This window comes from Pongo abelii, chromosome 16 (genome assembly GCF_028885655.2).
Source record: "Pongo abelii isolate AG06213 chromosome 16, NHGRI_mPonAbe1-v2.0_pri, whole genome shotgun sequence".
Lineage (NCBI taxonomy): Eukaryota > Metazoa > Chordata > Mammalia > Primates > Hominidae > Pongo > Pongo abelii.
Genome location: NC_072001.2, coordinates 33668643 through 33688889, shown reverse-complemented (window position 1 = coordinate 33688889; position 20247 = coordinate 33668643). Strand labels below are relative to the sequence as shown.

General features: G+C 38.7%; 1 protein-coding gene across 2 annotated transcripts in view; it reads left to right on the top strand.

Moving 5' to 3' along the window:
• Window positions 1-20247, top strand: part of OTUD7A (OTU deubiquitinase 7A) — a 400216-nt gene that overhangs the window by 332441 nt on the left and 47528 nt on the right. For both annotated transcript variants that reach the window (XM_054532489.2, XM_054532488.2), the window contains one exon: window positions 19097-19198. In XM_054532489.2, coding sequence (XP_054388464.1) covers window positions 19097-19198 — 102 coding nt within the window. The remainder of the gene's footprint in view (window positions 1-19096; window positions 19199-20247) is intronic.

The window sequence follows — 20247 nt, the reverse complement described above, 5'->3', positions numbered from 1 at the left end:
TGTTCTCGGAGGGACCAGAACAGAGTCCAGGTTGTTCCAGCCAGTTTCCCATGATCTCAGGATACTGCATTCCCAGCACATTTTTTTTTTTTTTTTTTTTCCTGGAGGCAGGGTCTCCCTCTGTTGCCCAGGCTGGAGTGGAGCGGCACGATCTCGGCTCAGTGCAACCTCCACCTTCTGGGTTCAAGCAATTCTCCTGCCTCAGCCTCCCAAGTAGCCGGAACTACAGGCGCCCACCATCACGCCCAGCTAATTTTTGTATTTTAGTAGAGTATTTTGTATGTAGTAGCATGTTGCCTACAGTAATGCTTGAGAACTACAGGAAAGGGGAAAGAATGGGGTCAGTCCAAAGCCATCCAGGACCGCACACCACATCCTTGCCATCTAGCTCTCTTCTTATGGCATGGCAGTGAAGTTGTTTACTGCTTCGGGTTGTTTACTGTTTGGCATGGCAGTTGTTTACTGCTTCAAGACCAGCCAGAGAATCTCTCTCTCCTCTCTCCCGCTTTCCCTCTTCCCTCTTCCCTGTTCCCTTTACATTCTACCATCTACCCTTTCTCGGTAAATCTCTCTGACTTTCCTTTTCTCTGACCACTAAACACTCTTTCGGTCCTCAGATTAGGTCAGGCCAACCCAGGATAATCTCCCTTTTGATCAACTCAGAGTCAGTGAATAGTAAAGTAATTACATCTGCAAAATCCCCTCACTTTACCCCATATTATAACCTAATCACAGGAGTGACATCCTGTCGAAGTCACAGGTTCCACCTACACCCAAGGGGAAGGGATGACACAGGAGTCCACCCCAGGAGCTGGGAATCTGAAGACCACTTTAGAATTCTGCCTGCCACAGATACAGTGTCATTACTTGCAGTATGATAATTCTTCTATGCTAAAAGATCCAGAATGAGAGATTAAATCATACTGAATATGTTGTGGTCAGAGGAATTTACTTGATTTCCTGATGTGCCACTTTTAACCATTTCACTTGGATTGGTATGTTACAGCATGCTGTGCCTAGAGGCAAGCGTGCATTTGGACTGAATTCTACTTTTTTTTTTTTTTTTTTGAGACAGGGCCTCACTCTGTCTCCCAGGCTGGAGTGCAGTGGCGCGATGTCAGCTCACTCCAGCCTCTGTCTCCTGGTTTCAAGCGATTCTCCTGCCTTAGCCTCCCAAGTAGCTGGAATTATAGGCACGCACCACCATGCCTGGCTAATTTTTATATTTTTGGTAGAGATGGGGTTTTGCCATGTTGGTCAGTCTGGGCTTGAACCCCTGGCCTCAAGTGATCCACCCACCTCAGCCTCCCAAAGTGCTGGGATTATAGGCATGAACCACTGTGTCCAGCCAGAATTCTACTCTTGATGGCTTCAAATTTCAAACAACTTGTCTCTGAGCCCTCCAAAGATATCTTACCCTTTGATTGGGCTCTTTTGACAATCAGAACCATGGATCTGGTCATCTGGGATAGGATGGGGTGGGCACTATGGCAACTATGCTTTTGAAAATAGCAGCCTTCACATATTGGGGATCTCCTATGTGCTAGGTGTATTATACGCCATTTTAATTATGTCCAGATCTCACATTGGCTGCATGCAATTGCCAAGATGCTCTTCATTTTACAGAACAGGCAGAAGAGACTTGGGGAAGCCGAAGGGTTTGCCCATGGCTGCCTGGCTGTGAAATGTCCTCATCCTGCCCATGCCACGAGACCTCCTCAGTTCAGCTCAGAGTGTTGGGAACTGTCATCTTTTCCCTCAGGATACTTTCTGCCACATGACCCATTCCAAATATGAATTGCATGATTTATTGGGTTTTCTTAAAAGAATAAATTACCAATACCAGAGAAAATCTCCAAAGGAACACTCTTTGAGAGGCCAAGTAGAAAGCCAGCAGCCAAGTTACACAGTTCTAGAGGGACACGTTGCTGAGGGCACCGCGCAGGAACATCTGACAGAGGCAAAGTGAAGGGGGGTGGCCCAAGGGGCCCACAGATGATGGGGGTGGCCCAGGGGGCCCACAAATCACGGCAGTCCCCTAGCTTTACATTTAACACTCCTCACACAGAGTGACTGATCCCAAAGTCCTGTCAGGAAGAAAATCAAATGAAGTTATCAGATTTTTAGGAGTATATGGTACATACAGAAGAACAGTTCACAAGCCCAGGAGACTTCAGACCAAGCGTGGCGAGAAGCCCACCTTGCGGCAGTTCCAGCACAGCTGAGAAAGCGTTAAGGAGGAAGCATTTTGACCATTTTTGTGACTGACTGTTACACATTAACCTTCTTTTTAGGGCAAACAGAGTTAGTTTAAGCTGATTTGTCTACAGCTGGTTCACTGAATCATGTGGACTAGCCAATGTTTTGTGTTTTGTTTATGATTAGAGCTAATATCTCAGGGAAATCAGGATGACTTAAGTTTTGGCTACATGGTTATAGGTGGTTGGCCTTGGGGTGTGTCTGAACTGAGGCCTCTATTTTTCTTTAACAGTCCTGTAAAATGCAGGGATACATAATGTTACTGATGTGCTATTACCCACCAAGACTGAAGTTTGGAAGCAAGTCATGTGATGAATCTGCTGTAACAGAGCTCATAAGATCAAAAAATATTCATTAAGTCACTATTGCATTGTCATTATGTTCTCACTTTTATTTTTGTGAGGAAGAAATAGAAATCTGTTTGTTAATCTAGGTATTGGAAATGAAAAGCACGTGTTCAGGTGGGAGTTAAGGAAGGGTTAGAAAATAGAACCTTTAGATGTCTTAAGAAGTGGTAAAATAAAACTGGCAGTGTATCAGATCCATGAGAAGCCAGCCTGTTCAACAATTCTGGGTAAAAATAAGAAACATGTGATGTTAAAGCATATATTAATGACAATGTATATTCACAGTTTTATGTTGTAGCCTTGTTTATAGACCCAGTCAGCATCTAAGGTACCCCTTAAATATTTCAGACATACTATTTTGCATTTTATGGGAAAAATAAGATGAGGTGGAAATATTTGCAAATTGGGGTTTTCTGAAGACATTCCATCCAGCAGATTCACCACCTGAATCCTTTCTTTTGCCTTCAAAATGTCGTCTCAGGTGCAAGCAGCTTCCAGCTCTCTTTTCCCTTAGAGTCATCTCTGGAGCTAGACCCATCACCCTTTCATTGTTTTAATTCATTATTGAAATGTACATGTGGGAAAGTGTGCAAATCGTAAGTGTAGAACAGATCACATCCTATAACAAGGACTCAGACAAGAAACTCACATCAAGAAAACTGACTTCTTATAGCATAGATTTATTTTGCCTCTTTTTGAGCTTTATATAAATGGAATCATGAATAGGTTAAGTTCTGGATTCTTCCACTTATTATTAAGCTTATGCAATTCATTCATAGAGTTGTGTAATTACCATATAGCTTATTTATTCTCATTGGTGTATTGCATTGCAATGTATATACATGTATTACAAATAACTTCTCTATTATGTTATTGATGGATTTTTTGGTGTCTTAGCTCAGGCTAACATAACAAAATACCATAGACCAAGTGATTTAAATGACAGAAATTTATTTTCTCACAGTTCTAGAGGCTAGAAGTCCCAGATCAAGGTGCTGGCCAGTTCAGTTCCTGGTGAGAACTCTCTTTCTGTCTTGTAAACGGCTGCCTTCTCACTGTATTCTCACATGGCGTGCCTTGGGGTGGGGGACAGTTGGGGAGTTGAAGCTCTCTAGAGTCTTTTATACAAACACTAATTCTGGGAGATCAGGGCCCCACCCTTATAACCTCATTTAATGAATTTAAATTACTTCCTTGAAGTCTTCATCTTCAAATATAGCCACACTGGTGACTAAGATTTCAATATGTGAATTTGGAGGGGACACATTCAGTCCATAATGAGCTGTTGCAACTTTGTCATTATTATAATAAAAGTGGGGGTGCTATGAACATTCTTGTACAGGTTTCTGGTAAGCCATGAACACATTTCTAAAGATATATACAGTCATCCCTCAGTATCCATGGGGAATTTGTTCCAGGACCCTCCAGATACTGAAATTCTCAGATGTTCAAGTTCCTTGTAGAAAATGGTGTGCTATTTGCATATAACCTACTCACATTTTCCTATATATATTAAATCATCTCTAGATTACCTGTAATACCTAACACAATGCCTACATCATTTCATCCATGTGGATTTGACATATTATTTGGCACACAGCAAATTCAAGATTTACTCTTTGGAACTTTATGGAAATTTTTTTTCTGGATTATTCCTATCAGCAATTGGTTGAATTCACGGATTGGGAACCCACAGATACAGAGGGTCAATTGTACTTAGGAGTGATATTGCTGGATCATAGGATTTACATATGTTCAGCATTATAACAGTTGTCCAAATAGTTTTCCAGAGTGGATGTACCAGTTTGCTCTTCCTCTGTTGAGAGTTCTGGTTGCTCCAAGTTTTTTGTCTTTTTGATTTAGTTACTGTGTTGGAAGTGTAGGAGTATCCACACAGTGGTTTTAATTTTTATTTTCTGATGACTAGTAAAATTGGGTACTTTTCATGTTATTGGCCATTTGCATATCCTCTTTTGTTGGGTGCCTTTTCAGGTTTTTTACCCATTTTTAAGATTGCCTTTTTGATTGACTTGTGGGAATTATTTATACATTCTAGGTATGGGACCTTTGTCAGGTGTGTATTGCCAATATCTTCACCCACCCTACTGGTTGCCTTTTTACTCACTGACTGATATACTTTGATGAACAGAAGATCATAACTAAAATAGTTCAACTTACCTTTTTTTTCCCCTTACTTGAGAGCCTCTATTTCAGCTTAAGAAACCTTTGCCTACCCCAAGGTCCTGAAAATATCCTCCTGCCTTTCATACTTAAATCTATAATCCACCTAAAAATTATTTTCGTAAATGATGTGCTGTGTAATGAAAGTCCATCCTCCCGTATATTCATCATCAACCTGACATGGTACCATTTATTGAAATCATCTTTTCTTTATTATGCTGCAGTGTAACCTTGAGATACAGCAGGTGACTGTGTAGATGTGGGTCTGATTCTGGGTCTGTTCTGTTCCATCAACAGTGTTGATGTTATTCTTTACCATTAAGTTTAAATCATTTTAAATACTTACTATAATTTTTCCTTTGACTCATAAGTTACTTAGAAATATGTTGCTTAATCACTGTGGGGATCTTTCTAGGGTTTTTTTTTCTAGCTTAATTCTTCTGTGGTCAAAGAATGTATAATGAATGATTTCAGACATTTTAAATTTGTTGAGACTTGCTTTATGAACCAGCATATAATTAAGCTTAATAAATATTCTATGTGCACTTGAAAAAAATTTTGAATTTTGTCTTTCTTAGGTGTAGTACTTTTTATATATGTTCATTATATCAAGTTTGTTAATTTTGTCACTCAGATCTTTTCTATTCTTCACTAAGTTTTTGTCCACTTATTCTACCAGCTATTGAACAGGGTGTGTTAAGATCTCCTACTATGATTGTGTTTCTCTGTTTCTTCGTTAGTTATCTTTTGCTTTATATATTTTGAAACTGTGTTAGTGGACGCATAGACATTTAGAATTATTACAGCATCCTGGTGTAATAACAAAACTAAAGTTTTGTTAGATGCAGCCCTGATGGCAGTGAAGTCTCAGGTTTTCATTTGTCTGAAAATGGCATTATTTTACTTTCATATTTAACAGCTAGTTGTAGGCTTTACAAACCATGTAAGTTCTCTATCACATATTCATTCTCTCTTTCTCTTTCTCTTTCCCTTCCCTCTATACCTCTTATAGACCAAAGTTTACTGACTCCTGATCTATATTATTTTCTCCCTCTACTTTGGATTTAATTACTGTTCCTTTGTAACTTTTTAACATGGATGATTAATTCATTAATTCCTAGCCTTTCTTTTTAACTCTTGCAAGTATTTAAGGTTATTAATTTTTTTCTCCATACTATTTTAGCTATATCCCCAAAATTTTGGAATGTAATATTTTTGTTATTAAATGGTTTCAAAATATTTTCTGATTTTCATTTTGGTTTATTATTTGACCCATGAATTATTGTAAGTGCTTCTTTGTTTGCAAGTATGTAAATTATTGTAAGTGCTTCTTTGTTTGCAAGTATGTAAAAACTACTAAATATTTTTAGTTATTTTTATTATAGATTTCTTACTTCCATTGTGGACAAAAAGCATTGTCTGTATGATTTGAAATCTCTTGAGAACTTTGCTTCATGATTCAGAATATGATCAGTTTTTTTAAATCATTTCATGTGTGCTTGAAAATAATGTTTAGTCTTCTGTTTTGGCTGCATTGTATTATATTTGTCCATTTGGTCATTTATTATGTTTTTCACATCTTCTGTACATTTATTGGTTTATTTTTTACTTTTTCTCTCAATTACCGATAGAGATGTGTCAAAATCTCTCATCATGATTGAGTACTTGTCTATATCTCCTTTTGTTCCTATGGATTTTTAATCCTGTATAAATATAATGCTATGTTATTGAATACAGCAATTAAGCTGATTTCTTCCTCATGAATTGAGCAGTTGAACAGTGTAGAGGGTGCTTATTTAATTCTACTAATGCTTTTTGCCTTTTAATTTATTTTATCTGCTATTGATTCAGCTGTGTTAGCTTTCCGTAAGTTAAAACATTCCTGATGTACCGTTTGCCACCTTTCATACCTTTACCTATAGCACTTTTGTATTCCTGTGTTTTAGATTTATCTCTTGCAAGCTGCATGTAGTTAATTTATTCATAAAATCAGTTTCACAGCCTTTGTCTTTTAACAGGTGCATTTATTTTTAATGCAACTGCCATTTTCCCCCATTCAGTGTGGTGTTTATTCTCTCCTTACAAATCTTCTTTTAAATCAATTAAATATCGTTTAATCATGTCTTTTTAAAAATTCTACAAGTTTTGAAGTTATACCCTCTCTTTCCATTATTAAGAGGTTATCCCTAAAACATGCATATGAATCACATCTCAAATTAATTAACATCTTAACCTACATTACACCCAGGCAAGACAGAGACTTTGGAGTAGTTTAGTTTTATTCATCCTTATTCTCTCCTGTTTTGTAAGTTGTTGTCATTTATTTTAGTTCTGTACTTTTAATCTCATCAGACATTAGTGTTTTATATAGTCAACATTCATTTCGATTTACCCATATGCTTACCTTTTTTGTTTCTCCTCATTTCTTCTTGTGTGTCAGATCTTCCTTCTGTTGAAGTTATCCTTTACAGTTTCTTTGGGTGAGTGCTAATTTTATTCTCTCAGTGTTTGTTAGTCTTAAAATGTCTTTGTTTTGCCCTCATTTTTTGAAAACATTTTTCATGGGTCTAGTATTATAGATTGCCAGTTATTTTCATTCAGCACATTGAAGATTTTTTTTTTTTTGGCTTCTTCTTTCCATTGTTTCTTTTAAGAGGTAGGCTGTCGGTCTATCACTCCTTTGAAGATAATCTGTTTTTTTTCTTTCTCTAGGTGCTTTAAGATCTTTTCTCTGTCTTTTATATTGTGCAGTTTCACTAGGATATGTTAAGGAAGACATTAATTTTATTGTTCTTACTTAGAATGTCTTAGACTTTTTAAATCTGTGAGTTTATTTTTACATATTTTGGAAAATCCTCAGTCAGTATTCAATATTGCCTGATTCATGCCTGTCTGAATTTTGATTGGACAATGTTAGATCTTTTCAGTCTATTCTTATGTCTCATAAACTCGCTTGCATCTTTTATCTTTCCCTCTTGGTTGCTTCTTACTTATCTTCAAATGTATTAACTTTTTTCTTCAACAATGTCTAACCTGATATTAAACTGATTCTTACTTTTTTACTTTAATTTTTATATCTTTCATTTTAAGTTCTATATGTGTTTTCCAAATCTGCCTCTTATTCTTTGGTCATATTTTGTTTAATTCTTTTGTGTATTTTAAACATTTTTAACTACTTGCTTACAGTCTCTCATCATTTTTAACCTCAAGTTTATAGGTATCTATAAACTGCTGATTTTGTGTGTATGACTCTTACTCACAATGGCTTGTTTTCTGTTGTGTTTGTAATTTTGGGTTGTGAGCAGGATGTTATATGTGGGACTCTTGTGTGGCCTGTGTTGAGAGTGTACTCCTCTTAGAGAGATGGTTTTTGTTTGTTTGTTACCAGTTTCCCAAGAGAAATTACCTTTGGTACTTAGAACCAATTTTATGTTAATTTCTTGGCTTAGTGGTTCCAAGCCACAAATCAATTTTAGCTCAAATCTTCATGACAGTCAACATTTCCGGGGAAGTTTTTATTTTCCTCTGCTAAGCCTAGGCTAAAAGAGACAAATTTTCTTCCCAACTGCCTTTGCCAGAGCAAAATTATTTCTAATCTTTGCATTCAGGATATAGTGTTTGAGGGTCCTAACTCTATGTGGAAGGAAAAGGCCATCCCCAGTCCCAATTCCCCACATTTCAGGGTCTCCAGCCTTTTTTTGAGTTCTTGTGAAGTGATTAAACAGTTAAATGTCTTCACTCGTTGGCAGTTGCTGGTTTGGTGCATACTAATTTCCATTCCATATTTATTTCTGCTTGTTGGAGATTTACTACACTTTCTTTCAAGCTTGGATATACATTTGAAAGGATTATTGAAAATAAGTATTTTTATTTTCTGACCTCTTTTCCTCTTTAAATCTGTGCCCTTCTCATCTTAGGGAGGGGGATTTCTCTTTTCAGACAACCAAAGACAAAGCCTTCAGCCCCTACTTTATCTGCAGTGCTATACACATCCACACAAGATCTTATTTTAAATTATTCTTTGCTAAGTATTACAGAGAAATCAGGAATAATTAAGCATAGAGTAACTAACAAAAGTAAAAATCAATGAGGGTTTGTAGGGATATAAGAAATCTTTTCATTGGTTTTAAAAAGTTGCTTTCTTTGGTTCATTAGGCTTAACACCTAAAGGCCAGGTCTTCCCTCACATCCCTCACATGGTTGCTTTTCCCCAAGATCTACTCAACTTTTTTCTTTAAATCTTTATCCTAATACTACAATCTAACCAATGAATGTAGGCAAAAAAAAATTTAACATGCTGTGTTTAGATGTCTACCCAATTCAAGAGTGTAATTTGCATTTCTGAGAACCTCTGGACAGTACTTCTCAAGCAATGTGTATTGAAGGACAACTCTTTTCTTTAGATTTCCAATTCACTGTCTCCCTATGCTTCTATAAAATTTAATAAAAATATTACAGCAAAGCCCATTGCTATAAAAGCTCCTAAACACTTCCTCCCATTTTCTGTACTTGCCTCATTGTGCACCAGCTGACCTCCCTTTAAGCAGCACCAGGCACTCTGTGTGCAAAAGCTTCCCTTTATTTGCAGTTCATAGTCTTTCTTGCATGAATGTCAGAGCAGTTGTGCTTACTCTAAAAAGGACTTTGGTGTATAAAGGTACCTTTTAAGCCAAAGCATTTTGGTTCACTCATTCATTCATTCATTCATTAGTATATGCATAAATATACTCCTTTATTTAACTCAGGATTTTGGACCTGTATATGCATAACACATATATGGGGCTTTCTATATGCCACGCCTTAAGTACTTTCCCAATATTAAATAATATAATGTTCATAAAAACTCTGTTAGATCAGGACTATTATTATCTCCATTTTTAAGAATTGAAGACTGAAACAGAGTGATTAAGTAACTTGCCCAACACCACACTGCTAAGAAATAGTGGAACTGAGATTTGAACCCAGGAAGTCTAACTCCAGCTTCTATGTCTAACCAGTCTGCTGACTGCCTCTCTAATGACTACCTGAGACACTCTAGTCCAGATTCTGCAAGGGTAGGTGTTCCAAAGGCCACTATTTCATCCTCATTTTCAACTTGAATCAGTTGGTCTTTATTACACAGACCTCTGAATTGAAAAGGGAAATCAGGTCTTCCACCTCCTTTGTGGGAAGAATGATGATTGGTTAGCATGTCTGCCATGGAAAGTGTGGTGATTTTTCAATGCTGCTTGCTATGGTGTAGAGGGGATTGACAGAAGACACTTCAGAGAAGTCACCTATTAGCTTCAGGGCTCTGTGCCTTCAAAAAAATTGAAAATTATAACCAAACTGTAAAAATTTCAACTCAATCTATTGAAACAGCAGAAAAATTTAGTCAAACTAGTATTAGTTTGCATTAGTTAGATTCCCCCAAAATATTTTTAACTGAATTCAACCCATTTTTAAAACTTAAGACAAATGAGTTAATTTACATAGAAATTGTCTTTGGCAACAGAACAGAATGTCTCCATTGTAAGACTATAGAGTAAACCCACATGCCATTTCCTTCATCTTGAACATCTTCACATCTACAGGAAAATTCAAAGATGAGTATTTATATATCTTGCACCAAAAATCACCAGTTTTCAGGACTTTGTCACATTTGCTTTATCTCTCTTCATGTGTATGGAAGTACATACACTTTTTCTGAATCATTTGAATGTGTATTGTGGATACTTCACTTCTTCTGAAAATAAAGACATTCCCCTATATGACTAAACAACATTAGAAAATTAGCAGTAACTTAGTAATGTCGACTAGTAGAGCCATACTCAGATTTTCCCAATTGGCCCCAAAGTCATTTTTATAAAATTTATTCTCATTCCAAAAAACCCAACTTTATGCATTACATTTGGTTGTTGTCGCTCTTTATTCACTTTTTAAAAAACATTCTCTCTTCTTTTGTTTTTCATGAAAATGGATATTTTAAGATTCCCAGCCAGTTCATGTACAGTGGTCTTATCTCATTGTTGAATGCCCCAGTAGGGTTAATTCCTCACCCTTCTCCCAAGTGTAGACCTCGGGGCCATATGATCCTGGGTTACTCTCCTTATATCTGTAATAAAGGCTGGAACAAGCAGAGGCCCTGCTGATCTGCACAGTCTGTAGGGATGGGAAGGGGAAGGTCCTGCTATGCCTAGACACTGGCAATGAGCCAGGTTGGAGAGAGAGAAAGCTCAAGGGAAAGGAATTGGGGCCGTGGGGAGGAAGAAATATGGGAGGAATGGGATAACATGGATTTGAGGCACTTGCTCATTATATGGACCCATTGGATAGCCACTCCCCACCTAGGAATAACAAGTCAGAAGTCTTAAAGAAGAATCCTCAGTCTCTACTGCAGGGGAGAGGCCAAGCCAGCGCCTCCCAGAACCAGTGGCAGAGGAATAAACATTGTGTACAGCACATATTTGTCAACATTTAATAGTATCATTTATCTGAAGATTTGAATATGTAATGTATTTTTAAATACTGTCTTCATGTGATATAATGAAAAAAATTGCCAAATTCATGTTGGTGTTACAGTGAGGGAGGAAGGAATGAGAGTGAAATGGGGGAGGCAAATAGAGGGAACTTCAGCTTGATCTTTACCCATTTTTCTTTTCTTTTATGTTGAAAGGAACCTGCTGGAGCAAATATGGCAGAGGGGTGACATTCATTTGGTTTTGGGTGATGGGTGTGTTGCTTTTGGCACTTTACAAAATTTGAGCTCCACTTTTGCTCCTTACTCAGTAATACGGCTTTTGAAATCATAGGTCAGAGAAGTTAAAATTGGCTTGCCACAAACTCAACCATAACAAACAAAATTAGACTGGCCTTTTTTGTGATCTGATTTTGTCCTGGATGTGTGAGGGCTCCTGTTAAGGTTCAGCGGTTCGTGGGCAAGTTTACTTACTCCCTGTGAGCCTCAGTTTCCTTCTCTGTAAAATGGGAATAACATCCCCTGACACAGAGCTGGTTGATTTATTGAAGGTCCTGCAGTGTGCAGGAGAACACACTAACCCAGCCAGCAGGAGGTTAAACTGTGAGGTCATCATTATCCCACACAACTCAGAGTCTGAAAACAGGGATGTTCATGGCGGGGCTGGCAGCTGCACAGTGTTATGGAGGACCCAGACACACACAGCACCCTGCTCTTCTCTCCCCAGCGGGTCAGTGCTAGCTCCAGCTGGGGATGCAGTGTAGCTGTGGCCACATCAGGCCACACATCCTCACACTGCATCATTCAGGGCAGCAAGAGAGAGCCCCTGATTATGGCCCTTGTGAAGGAGGAGCAAGCCCCAGCAGGTCTCCTGTTACATCTTGTGGGCCAGGCGACAGCAGTCCATGACAAGGGGAGTGGAATTGCACAGATCGTCTTGGATGTATGAACATTTGCACGTTGCCCCATGGGGCAGGCAAGGAGGCTTGCCTGAAAAGCCCCAGACACAAGCAGGGCTCTGTCAGCAAGGATGGGAGGGAAAAGCTATGGGGTGGGGAAGACAACGAGGTCTGCCACAGAAATGCAGACTACCTGCCTCATTAGCATATTTCCTGTCCGTCCTCTCCCTGGTTATCTGCTCATGTTCCCTATACTCCCTGATGGTTGCCCAGAGCACTAGCAGCTGAGATCAATGAAGAGGATGAACGAGGCTGCCCACTTTAGTGTCAAATGTGTCGGATTTCCAGTTGTTACAGCCATTCTGTTGAGTTTTATGCCTTTGTAAGCAAAGATCCTGCCATTTTATTTTACTTTGTGGCAACCCAGTTTTACTGTATCCCAGCCTGGTTGTTATAAACACTTTTTAAAAGTCAAGTGAGACAGGTTGCTATTTCACAGCCTAGAGAAAAAGAAGTGACTAAGTAACTGCATGTTTTTTCCAATGACGTCCACAACAGTCCATCCAGTGGTAGTGTCAATTAAGTCCCATACTTGCATTTCTCATTTAGCTTTAATAAGGTGACTTGTAGGTGGTAAGAATATACCAAGGTTTAGCGTAAGCGTTAACATCTTCATATAATAAATAGATGTTCGTCTACTTAACTTTGTAGTGTTAATTTTAATACATGCTTTTATTTAGAATTAAGGGCACAGTTATTTTTTATCAGTAATGCCACTTATTAAAATGGAATCACTGAATCTTAACCAAAAAGTGCTGAAGAGTGGATAGGGATTCAGTTTAAACAAAGAACCAAGAAGTTTTATTATATTAAACTTTGTTAATATGGCAACACATTAGGCAATAACTCTCTGACTCTAAAATAAATATACTCCTGAGGGCCTTAATTTTCAAGCATTACTTGCAGTCTTTATCCTTCATATTTCATTATTTCTACTCTGATAGAAACAACACCTTTTATTAAAGTTAGATTTTTTTATTTGTACAAATTTATGGGATATATTTGAAATTTCGTTACAAGTATGTAATGTGTAGTGATTGAGTCAGAGTGTTCATCACCCGAGTACAATACATTTTTGTTAAGTAGAATCACCCTATTCTGCTATCAAACATTGAATGTATTCCGTCTTACTGTATGTGTGTACCCTTTAACCCACTTCTCTTCATCCTCCCCCACCACTCACCCTTCCCAGTCTCTGGTATCTGTCTTTGCACTCTCTACCTCTATGTGATCAAATTTCTAGCTCCCACATATAATTCAGAACATACAATATTTGTCTTTTTGTGCATGATTTATTTCACTTAGGATAATGACCTCCAGTTTCATCTATGTTGCTGCAAATGAATGACATCATTCTTGTTAATAGCTGAATAGTATTCTCCTGTGTATTTCCCGTTTTCTTTAGCCATTGACAGATGGAATGTAGAAATGTAAAACATGTTGTGCTTCTTCAGTTGTTCAAATCCTATTAATATTTCTCTCTTTTTTAAAGAATTTTTGATTAAAATACTTTTACAATTTCTTGGAAATATCTGTTATAAACATTCTCATTTGATTGAAGTTCCCAAAGTGTTGAAGGCCCTGGAGAGGTGCATGTTATGTTTCATCCTCCAAATAAAAACATACATATATATGTCACTATAAGTTTCACATAACATTAGAAACTTGATACAACCATTCATAAGCTTGAAGCAATTTTTAAACAATTTTAGTATTATCCAAGAAGTGATATGTAAGATGACATTTGTGTCACCTGCCTAACACGTAAATGAGCCAGGCTATTTATCTTTTCCATAGACACATTCTTTTGAAAAGCAGCCATGAGTGCAGATGCACCTGTCATCAGGTAGGATAGAGTCTCCTGTAGCCATAAGCCTGGAGATTACCTTTGCCTCTTTTCTGTGCTGTTCACCCATTTCCCTCCTGTTTCCTGTATTTCTCTGGTTTTCATTTCCACCCTCATTTTGTGGAGTACATCCTCCTGAGGCTTCCTGAGAAAGAGTGAATGAAGATGTCTTGACATGAGTTCACTAGAAAACAGAACCTGGTCAGGCGTGATGGCTCACGCCTGTAATCCCAGCATTTTGGGAGGCCGAGGCGGGCTGATCACAAGGTCAGGAGATCGAGACCATCCTGGCTAACATGGTGAAACCCCATCTCTACTAAAAAAAAATACAAAAAATTAGCCAGGCGTGGTGGTGGGCACCTGTAGTCCCAGCTACTTGGGAGGCTGAGGCAGGAGAATGGCGTGAACCTGGGAGGCAGAGGTTGCAGTGAGCCAAGATCATGCCACTGCACTCCAGCCTGGGCGACAGAGCAAGACTCCGTCTCAAAAAAAAAAAAAAAAACAGAACCCAAGGTAACTCCCAATGGCTATCTATTTCAGAGACACAATCCCAGATGTGTTAGCAACTAGTTTTATTGAGAAATAAGGCTACTGTGAATTTCTTGTATGAGTCTTATGTTTTCATTTCTCTTGGGTAAATATCCACAAGTGGAATTGCTGGGTCATATGGTAAAGGTGGGTAATAGTCCATTTCACACTGCCATAAAGATACTACCTCAGACTGGGTAATTTATAAACAAAGGGGTTTAATTGACTCATAGTTCAGCATGACTGGGAGGCTTCAGGAAACTTACAATCATGGCGGAAGGGGAAGGGGAAGTAGGCACCTTCTTCCCAAGGCGGCAGGAGAGAGAGAGCACAGGGAAAACTGCCACTTTTAAAACCATCAGATCTCATGAGAACTCACTCACTAGCATGAGAACAGCATGGGGGAAACTGCCTCCATGATCTAATGGCCTACCACCAGGTCCTTCCCTTGACACATGGGCATTACAATTCAAGATGAGATTTGGGTGAGGACACAAAGCCAAACCGTATCAGAGTATGTTGAACTGTATTAGAAATTGCCAAAAGTTTTTCTAAAATAATTGTGCCGTTTTACAATCCCAACAGCAAAGTATGAAAACTCCAGTTGCTCCATGGCCCCTTGGACATCTGTGCTAGTATGTAAAATACAATTGGCCCTTGAACAGCACAGGTTTGAACTGCACAGGTCCACTTCCACTTATATGTGGATTTTTTTCAACGAAGTGAGGATCAAAATTACAGTATTCACAGGATGCAAAATCCTGTATATGGAGGGCCAACTTCTCATACATACAAGTTCCACAGAGCCAACTATCAGACTTCAGTATATACAGATTTTGGTGTATGTCGGCGGGGTCCCAGAACCTATCCTCTGCAAATACTTGGGGATGACTGTACCATTGATTTGTGTATATTGATCTTGTATCCTGTGACCTTAAAAAATTGCTTATTAGTTATGGTTTTTTGTAGCTTCCTTACCATTTTCTTTGTGAACTATCATGTTCTCTGCTAAGAAGAATAGTGTTATTTCTTTCTTTCTGATTTGCGAATACAGATTTTATTTCTTTCTCTTGACTTATTTCACTGGCTAGGACTTCTCATACTATGTTGAATGGCAGTGGAGAGAGGGAGCGTGTTTGTCTTTTTCGTAGTCCTAGAGGTAAAGCATTCAGTCTTTCACCATTAGGTATGATGTTAGCTATATGTTTGTGTAGATTTTTTAAATCAAGTTATGGAGATCCCCCTATTCCTAGTTTTATGGGAATTTTTAATTATGAGTGAGTATTGAATTTTGTCAAATGCTTTTTCTGCATTCATGATATGATTATGTGATTTTTCTTCTGTAGCCCATTAATATGGTGAATTATATTGATTGATTTTCAAATATTGAGCCATCCTTGCCTCCCTTGGTCATGGTATATAGTTCTTTGTATATGTTACTGTGTTCTACTTGTTTATATTTTCTTATGAATTTTGCATCATATTCATAAGAGGTATTACTCTGCACTTTTCTCTCTTTGTACTTTCTTTGATTTTAGTATCAGGGTGATGTTGGCTGTTTTCTGGAGGAGCTTGTATAATATTGGTTGTTGTTAAGTATACCTCTTGGTATAACCTTTTTGAGAATTGTTCTGGTTATTACATTATATACACATACTTTATCAAAGTCTATTGGTGTTGACATTTTACTACTATTGGTGAAGCATATAAACCTTACCTGCCTTTTTGCTTCTTTATTCTCTACCATTTATAATAAAATTGTTTTAAATATTTATTCAACATACATTGAAACATATAAACAGATAGGCAATGTCATAATTTTTGCTTTAACCATCAGACTAATTTAGAAAACTCAAGAGGAGAAGGAAAGTCTATAATATTTGCCCATAGTTTTGTTCTTTCTATGTTCTTCCTTTATATGCCAAAATGCCTTCTTTTATCATTTCCTTTCTGCCTAGAGAACTTCCTTTAGCCATTTCTTTAAGGTAGGCTTGCTAGGAACAAAATCTCCTTGCTTATTACTGAAGAATATTTTTGCTAGCTTTAAAATTCTGGGCTGACAGTTATTTTCTTTCAGCACTTAAAAAATATTATCCTGGCTGGGCGTGGTGGCTCATGCCTGTAATTCCAGCACTTTGAGAGGCCAACACAGGCAGATCACTTGAGGTCAGGAGTTCGAGACTAGCCTGGCCAACGTGATAAAACCCCATCTCTACTAAAAATACCAAAAATTAGCCAAGTTTGGTGGTGCATGTCTGTGTCCCAGCTACTTGGGAGGCTGAGGCAGGAAAATCACTTGAACCCAAGAGGCAGAGGTTGCAGTGAGCCGAGATTGCGCCCCTGCACTCCAGCCTGGGTGACAGAGCAAGACTCTGTCTCAAAAAAAAAAAAAAAAAAAAAAAAAAAAAAATATGTTATCCTGCTTCCTTCTGGCCTACACGGTAGCTAATGAGAAATGCACTGTCTTTAGAATTGTTTTTCCCATATAAGTAAGGCTTTGTTTCTCCTTGGCAGTTTTTAAGGTTTCTTTGTCTTTAGATTTTAGAAGTTTGACCGTGATATATTTTGGCATGAGTTTCTGTGGGTTTTTTTCTGTTTAGGGTTTGCTCAGTTTCTTGAATCTGTATGTTTGTTTGTTCATTTGCAAAAATCAGGAACCTTTTAGTGATTATTTCTTTGAATACTTTTTTAGCTCTACCTTATTTCTCCTCTCCTCTTCTACGGACTCCAGACTTTTGTCACAGTCCCACATGTTCCTGAGTTGTGTTCTGTATATGTGGTTTTTTTTAAATCTAATTTTTCTCTGTTGTTCAAATTGGGTAATTTCTATGTTATACCTTTACATTACACTGATTCTTTTTCTCCTCTCTCCAATCTGCTTTTCAGCACATACATTGAGTTTTTAAAATCAGAGTTGTATTTTTCAGTCCCTATTATATCTGCCCATATTTTTGTTCTTTATTTGGCTCTGTTTTGTATCTTCTATTTTTTTGGTAAGACTTTGTATTTCTTTACTACATTTTCTGTTTTTTCATTTGTCTTAGGTATGTTTGTAATTGCTTGTTGAAGTATTCTTAGGATGACTACTTTTAAATCCCAGTCAGATAACTCTAACATCTGTCATCTCAGTTTTCATATCTTTTCTTGTTCTGTTTGAAATCTTCCTGGTTCTTGGTATAAGTGATTTTTTTTTTTGTTTAAAAGGGTATATATTGGGTATTAAGTTATAGGACTCTGGGTCTTACTTAAATCTTGTGTTTTAGTGGACCTCCTGACACCACTCTGGTAGGTTCAGGGGGCCATTGCCTGACAACTGCCAGAGGGTAATTGAAGTACAGGTTCCCCCTCTGCGCCTGTTGATACCTGGGGAATGGGCTTGGTACTTCTTGGCAGGGGTACTTCCTAGCTGAGAGGAGGCAGAGATTCTCATTACAGCCAGGTAAGTGTGAAAGTCCAGGCTCCCTATGTGTCCTCTGAAGATAGAGGGCAAGGTGCTTATTACCACCCAGTAGGGTTGAGGTCTTGGCTTTGAACTCAGCCTTCTCTGACACTCCCCAGGCAATGGACAGGCAGTGATGAGCACCTTGTTACAGCCGGGTGAGGGTGGAAGTCCAGGCTTCTCACTAGAACTTTGCTGGCAGGGGTGGTGGTTGGGTTATAATTTTTTGTGCGGCGTTTGGCTGGAATAGAAGAGGAAATGTCTAAGCAGCTACTGTCTTGCTAAGCTACCCCTTTCCTGGTATTCTATCTAGAGAGAGCATGCTTTTTCTTTTCTATCTTTTTTTTTTTTTTTTTTTTTTTTTTGGTGGCCTACTCTCATTGGTTCCAGTTTCTACAGTATCTAATCTGGGATATGTGAGGCAAAAAGAAACTCCAGGGAACCCATCATTATGTCGTTCCTCAAGTCTCAAGATCCCTAGTTAGTCTGTCACTTCTTCTCCACTTTTCAGAGTCTTCTAATATGATTTTATACATAATTTCCAGGGCTTTTCGTTGTACTTAGTAAGAGAAATAGGAAAAAGTACATCTGCTCTATCTTCCCTGAAGTGGAAGTCTCTAAATGTAAATATTCGTGAAATTTTACATGACTACACCTATGTAACTATAATGGTTTCGATGAATCAAATGAAATATGAACTATACTTTCAAAGGTATGTGTGCATCAAAAAAGCAAGATGGTGAAAGGAAAAAATAGCTTTCATGAGGGAAAGCTACGTTCAAGGAAATTACAAAGAAATGTTTTATCTTGTGTAAAATACATTTCCAGATTCAAGGAGAGAAGGTACTGGCCTTGAGTTTCTTCATGCTCATGCTAATTGATGGGAGGATTTGGCCACTTCTTGTCTTCAAAGGGAAAAGAAATCTGTATTTTATTTGAGGAGAGAAGTAGCCATAATGTTCCCCCTTTCTACTGAAACCTGTAGAAAATCTGTCCCTGATGTTTATGCCTCCTTAGCAAACACCCCCAATGGCCCCTTCCTTTTCTGGGATCCTGTTCTAAAGTGAGCTTCTGTTCCAGGTCGCCTGAACTGGTGGTCCACTGTGTGCACGAGCTGTAAACGGCTTCTTCCTCTGGCCACGACAGGGGATGGGAACTGCCTTTTACATGCTGCCTCACTGGGTAAGCTCCACAGCACAGATAGAGGGTGGCCAGACTCCAGGCCTGCGCAAGGAAAGACATATGCTATTGAAGGAAAAGCATACGCTAAATAGAGTCACCCATGTCACTGTCATGAGAAAGTCCCCAGGAGACAGAGCCAACAATCCTGGCCCTTCTTGTCAAGTAGCACTTGGTGGAGAGACAGAACACACATAAGAAAAGACCTGGCATGATAGAAGGAGGCCTTGAGCATAGCTGCAGGGATGGGACTTAGAGACCGTTGCCTGGTACAAGTAAAAAGGACTTCCTGGAGGAGGTGGGATCTTTACTGAAACTTGAAGAACTGGAGAGACTAGAAGAGGACATTGCAGGCAGGGAGACCCCACAGATAAAGCATAAAGGCAGGAATGGACAGGGTGTTTGGAGGTAGGGGTGAACGAGGTAAGGCTGGAGTAGGAAGTTTTGGGAGCAGTGCATGAGGTTGGGTAAATGAGGGTCCACTATGTTGATAGCAGTCAACAATTGGCATGGACTAATGGAAACAGATGTAGGTACTGCTCAGATAAATCACAGGGGAGTCAGCATAGTCAGAATATACCACAGAGAGATCAGCACTTGTCCAATAGAGACGTGAGCTTCCCGATCACACAAAGCCACACAGCACAGAAATATTTGGATAATTGAGGATCATCATCGACTTTCTGGAACCTCAGTTATTCCTTTAGGCCCAGCATTATATGCACAAGGCTGAATCCATTTTGATAGGTGAGTCTGGGTTTGCACCAGGGACCATCAGGGCCGGTTGCTTCTTACCTGCCCTGGAGGATAGCACCTCTCCAAAACACACAGCCCTCACACAGGAATGCAGTCCTTGTTGGTCAGACTTGCATCCCCAACAAACATGGCTTTAACTGGGTGCCATGACCTATATCAAGGGCCAGCCCCCAGACCTCTCTCTCTTTGGACCTGCGGTGAGGCCTATTCAGCAAGAGGTAGGTGAGATAAGACTGTAAAGGGCTTCAAGGGAAATACATCAGGGTCTTGGAAGGGTCCCAGAGGAGGATGGAGAC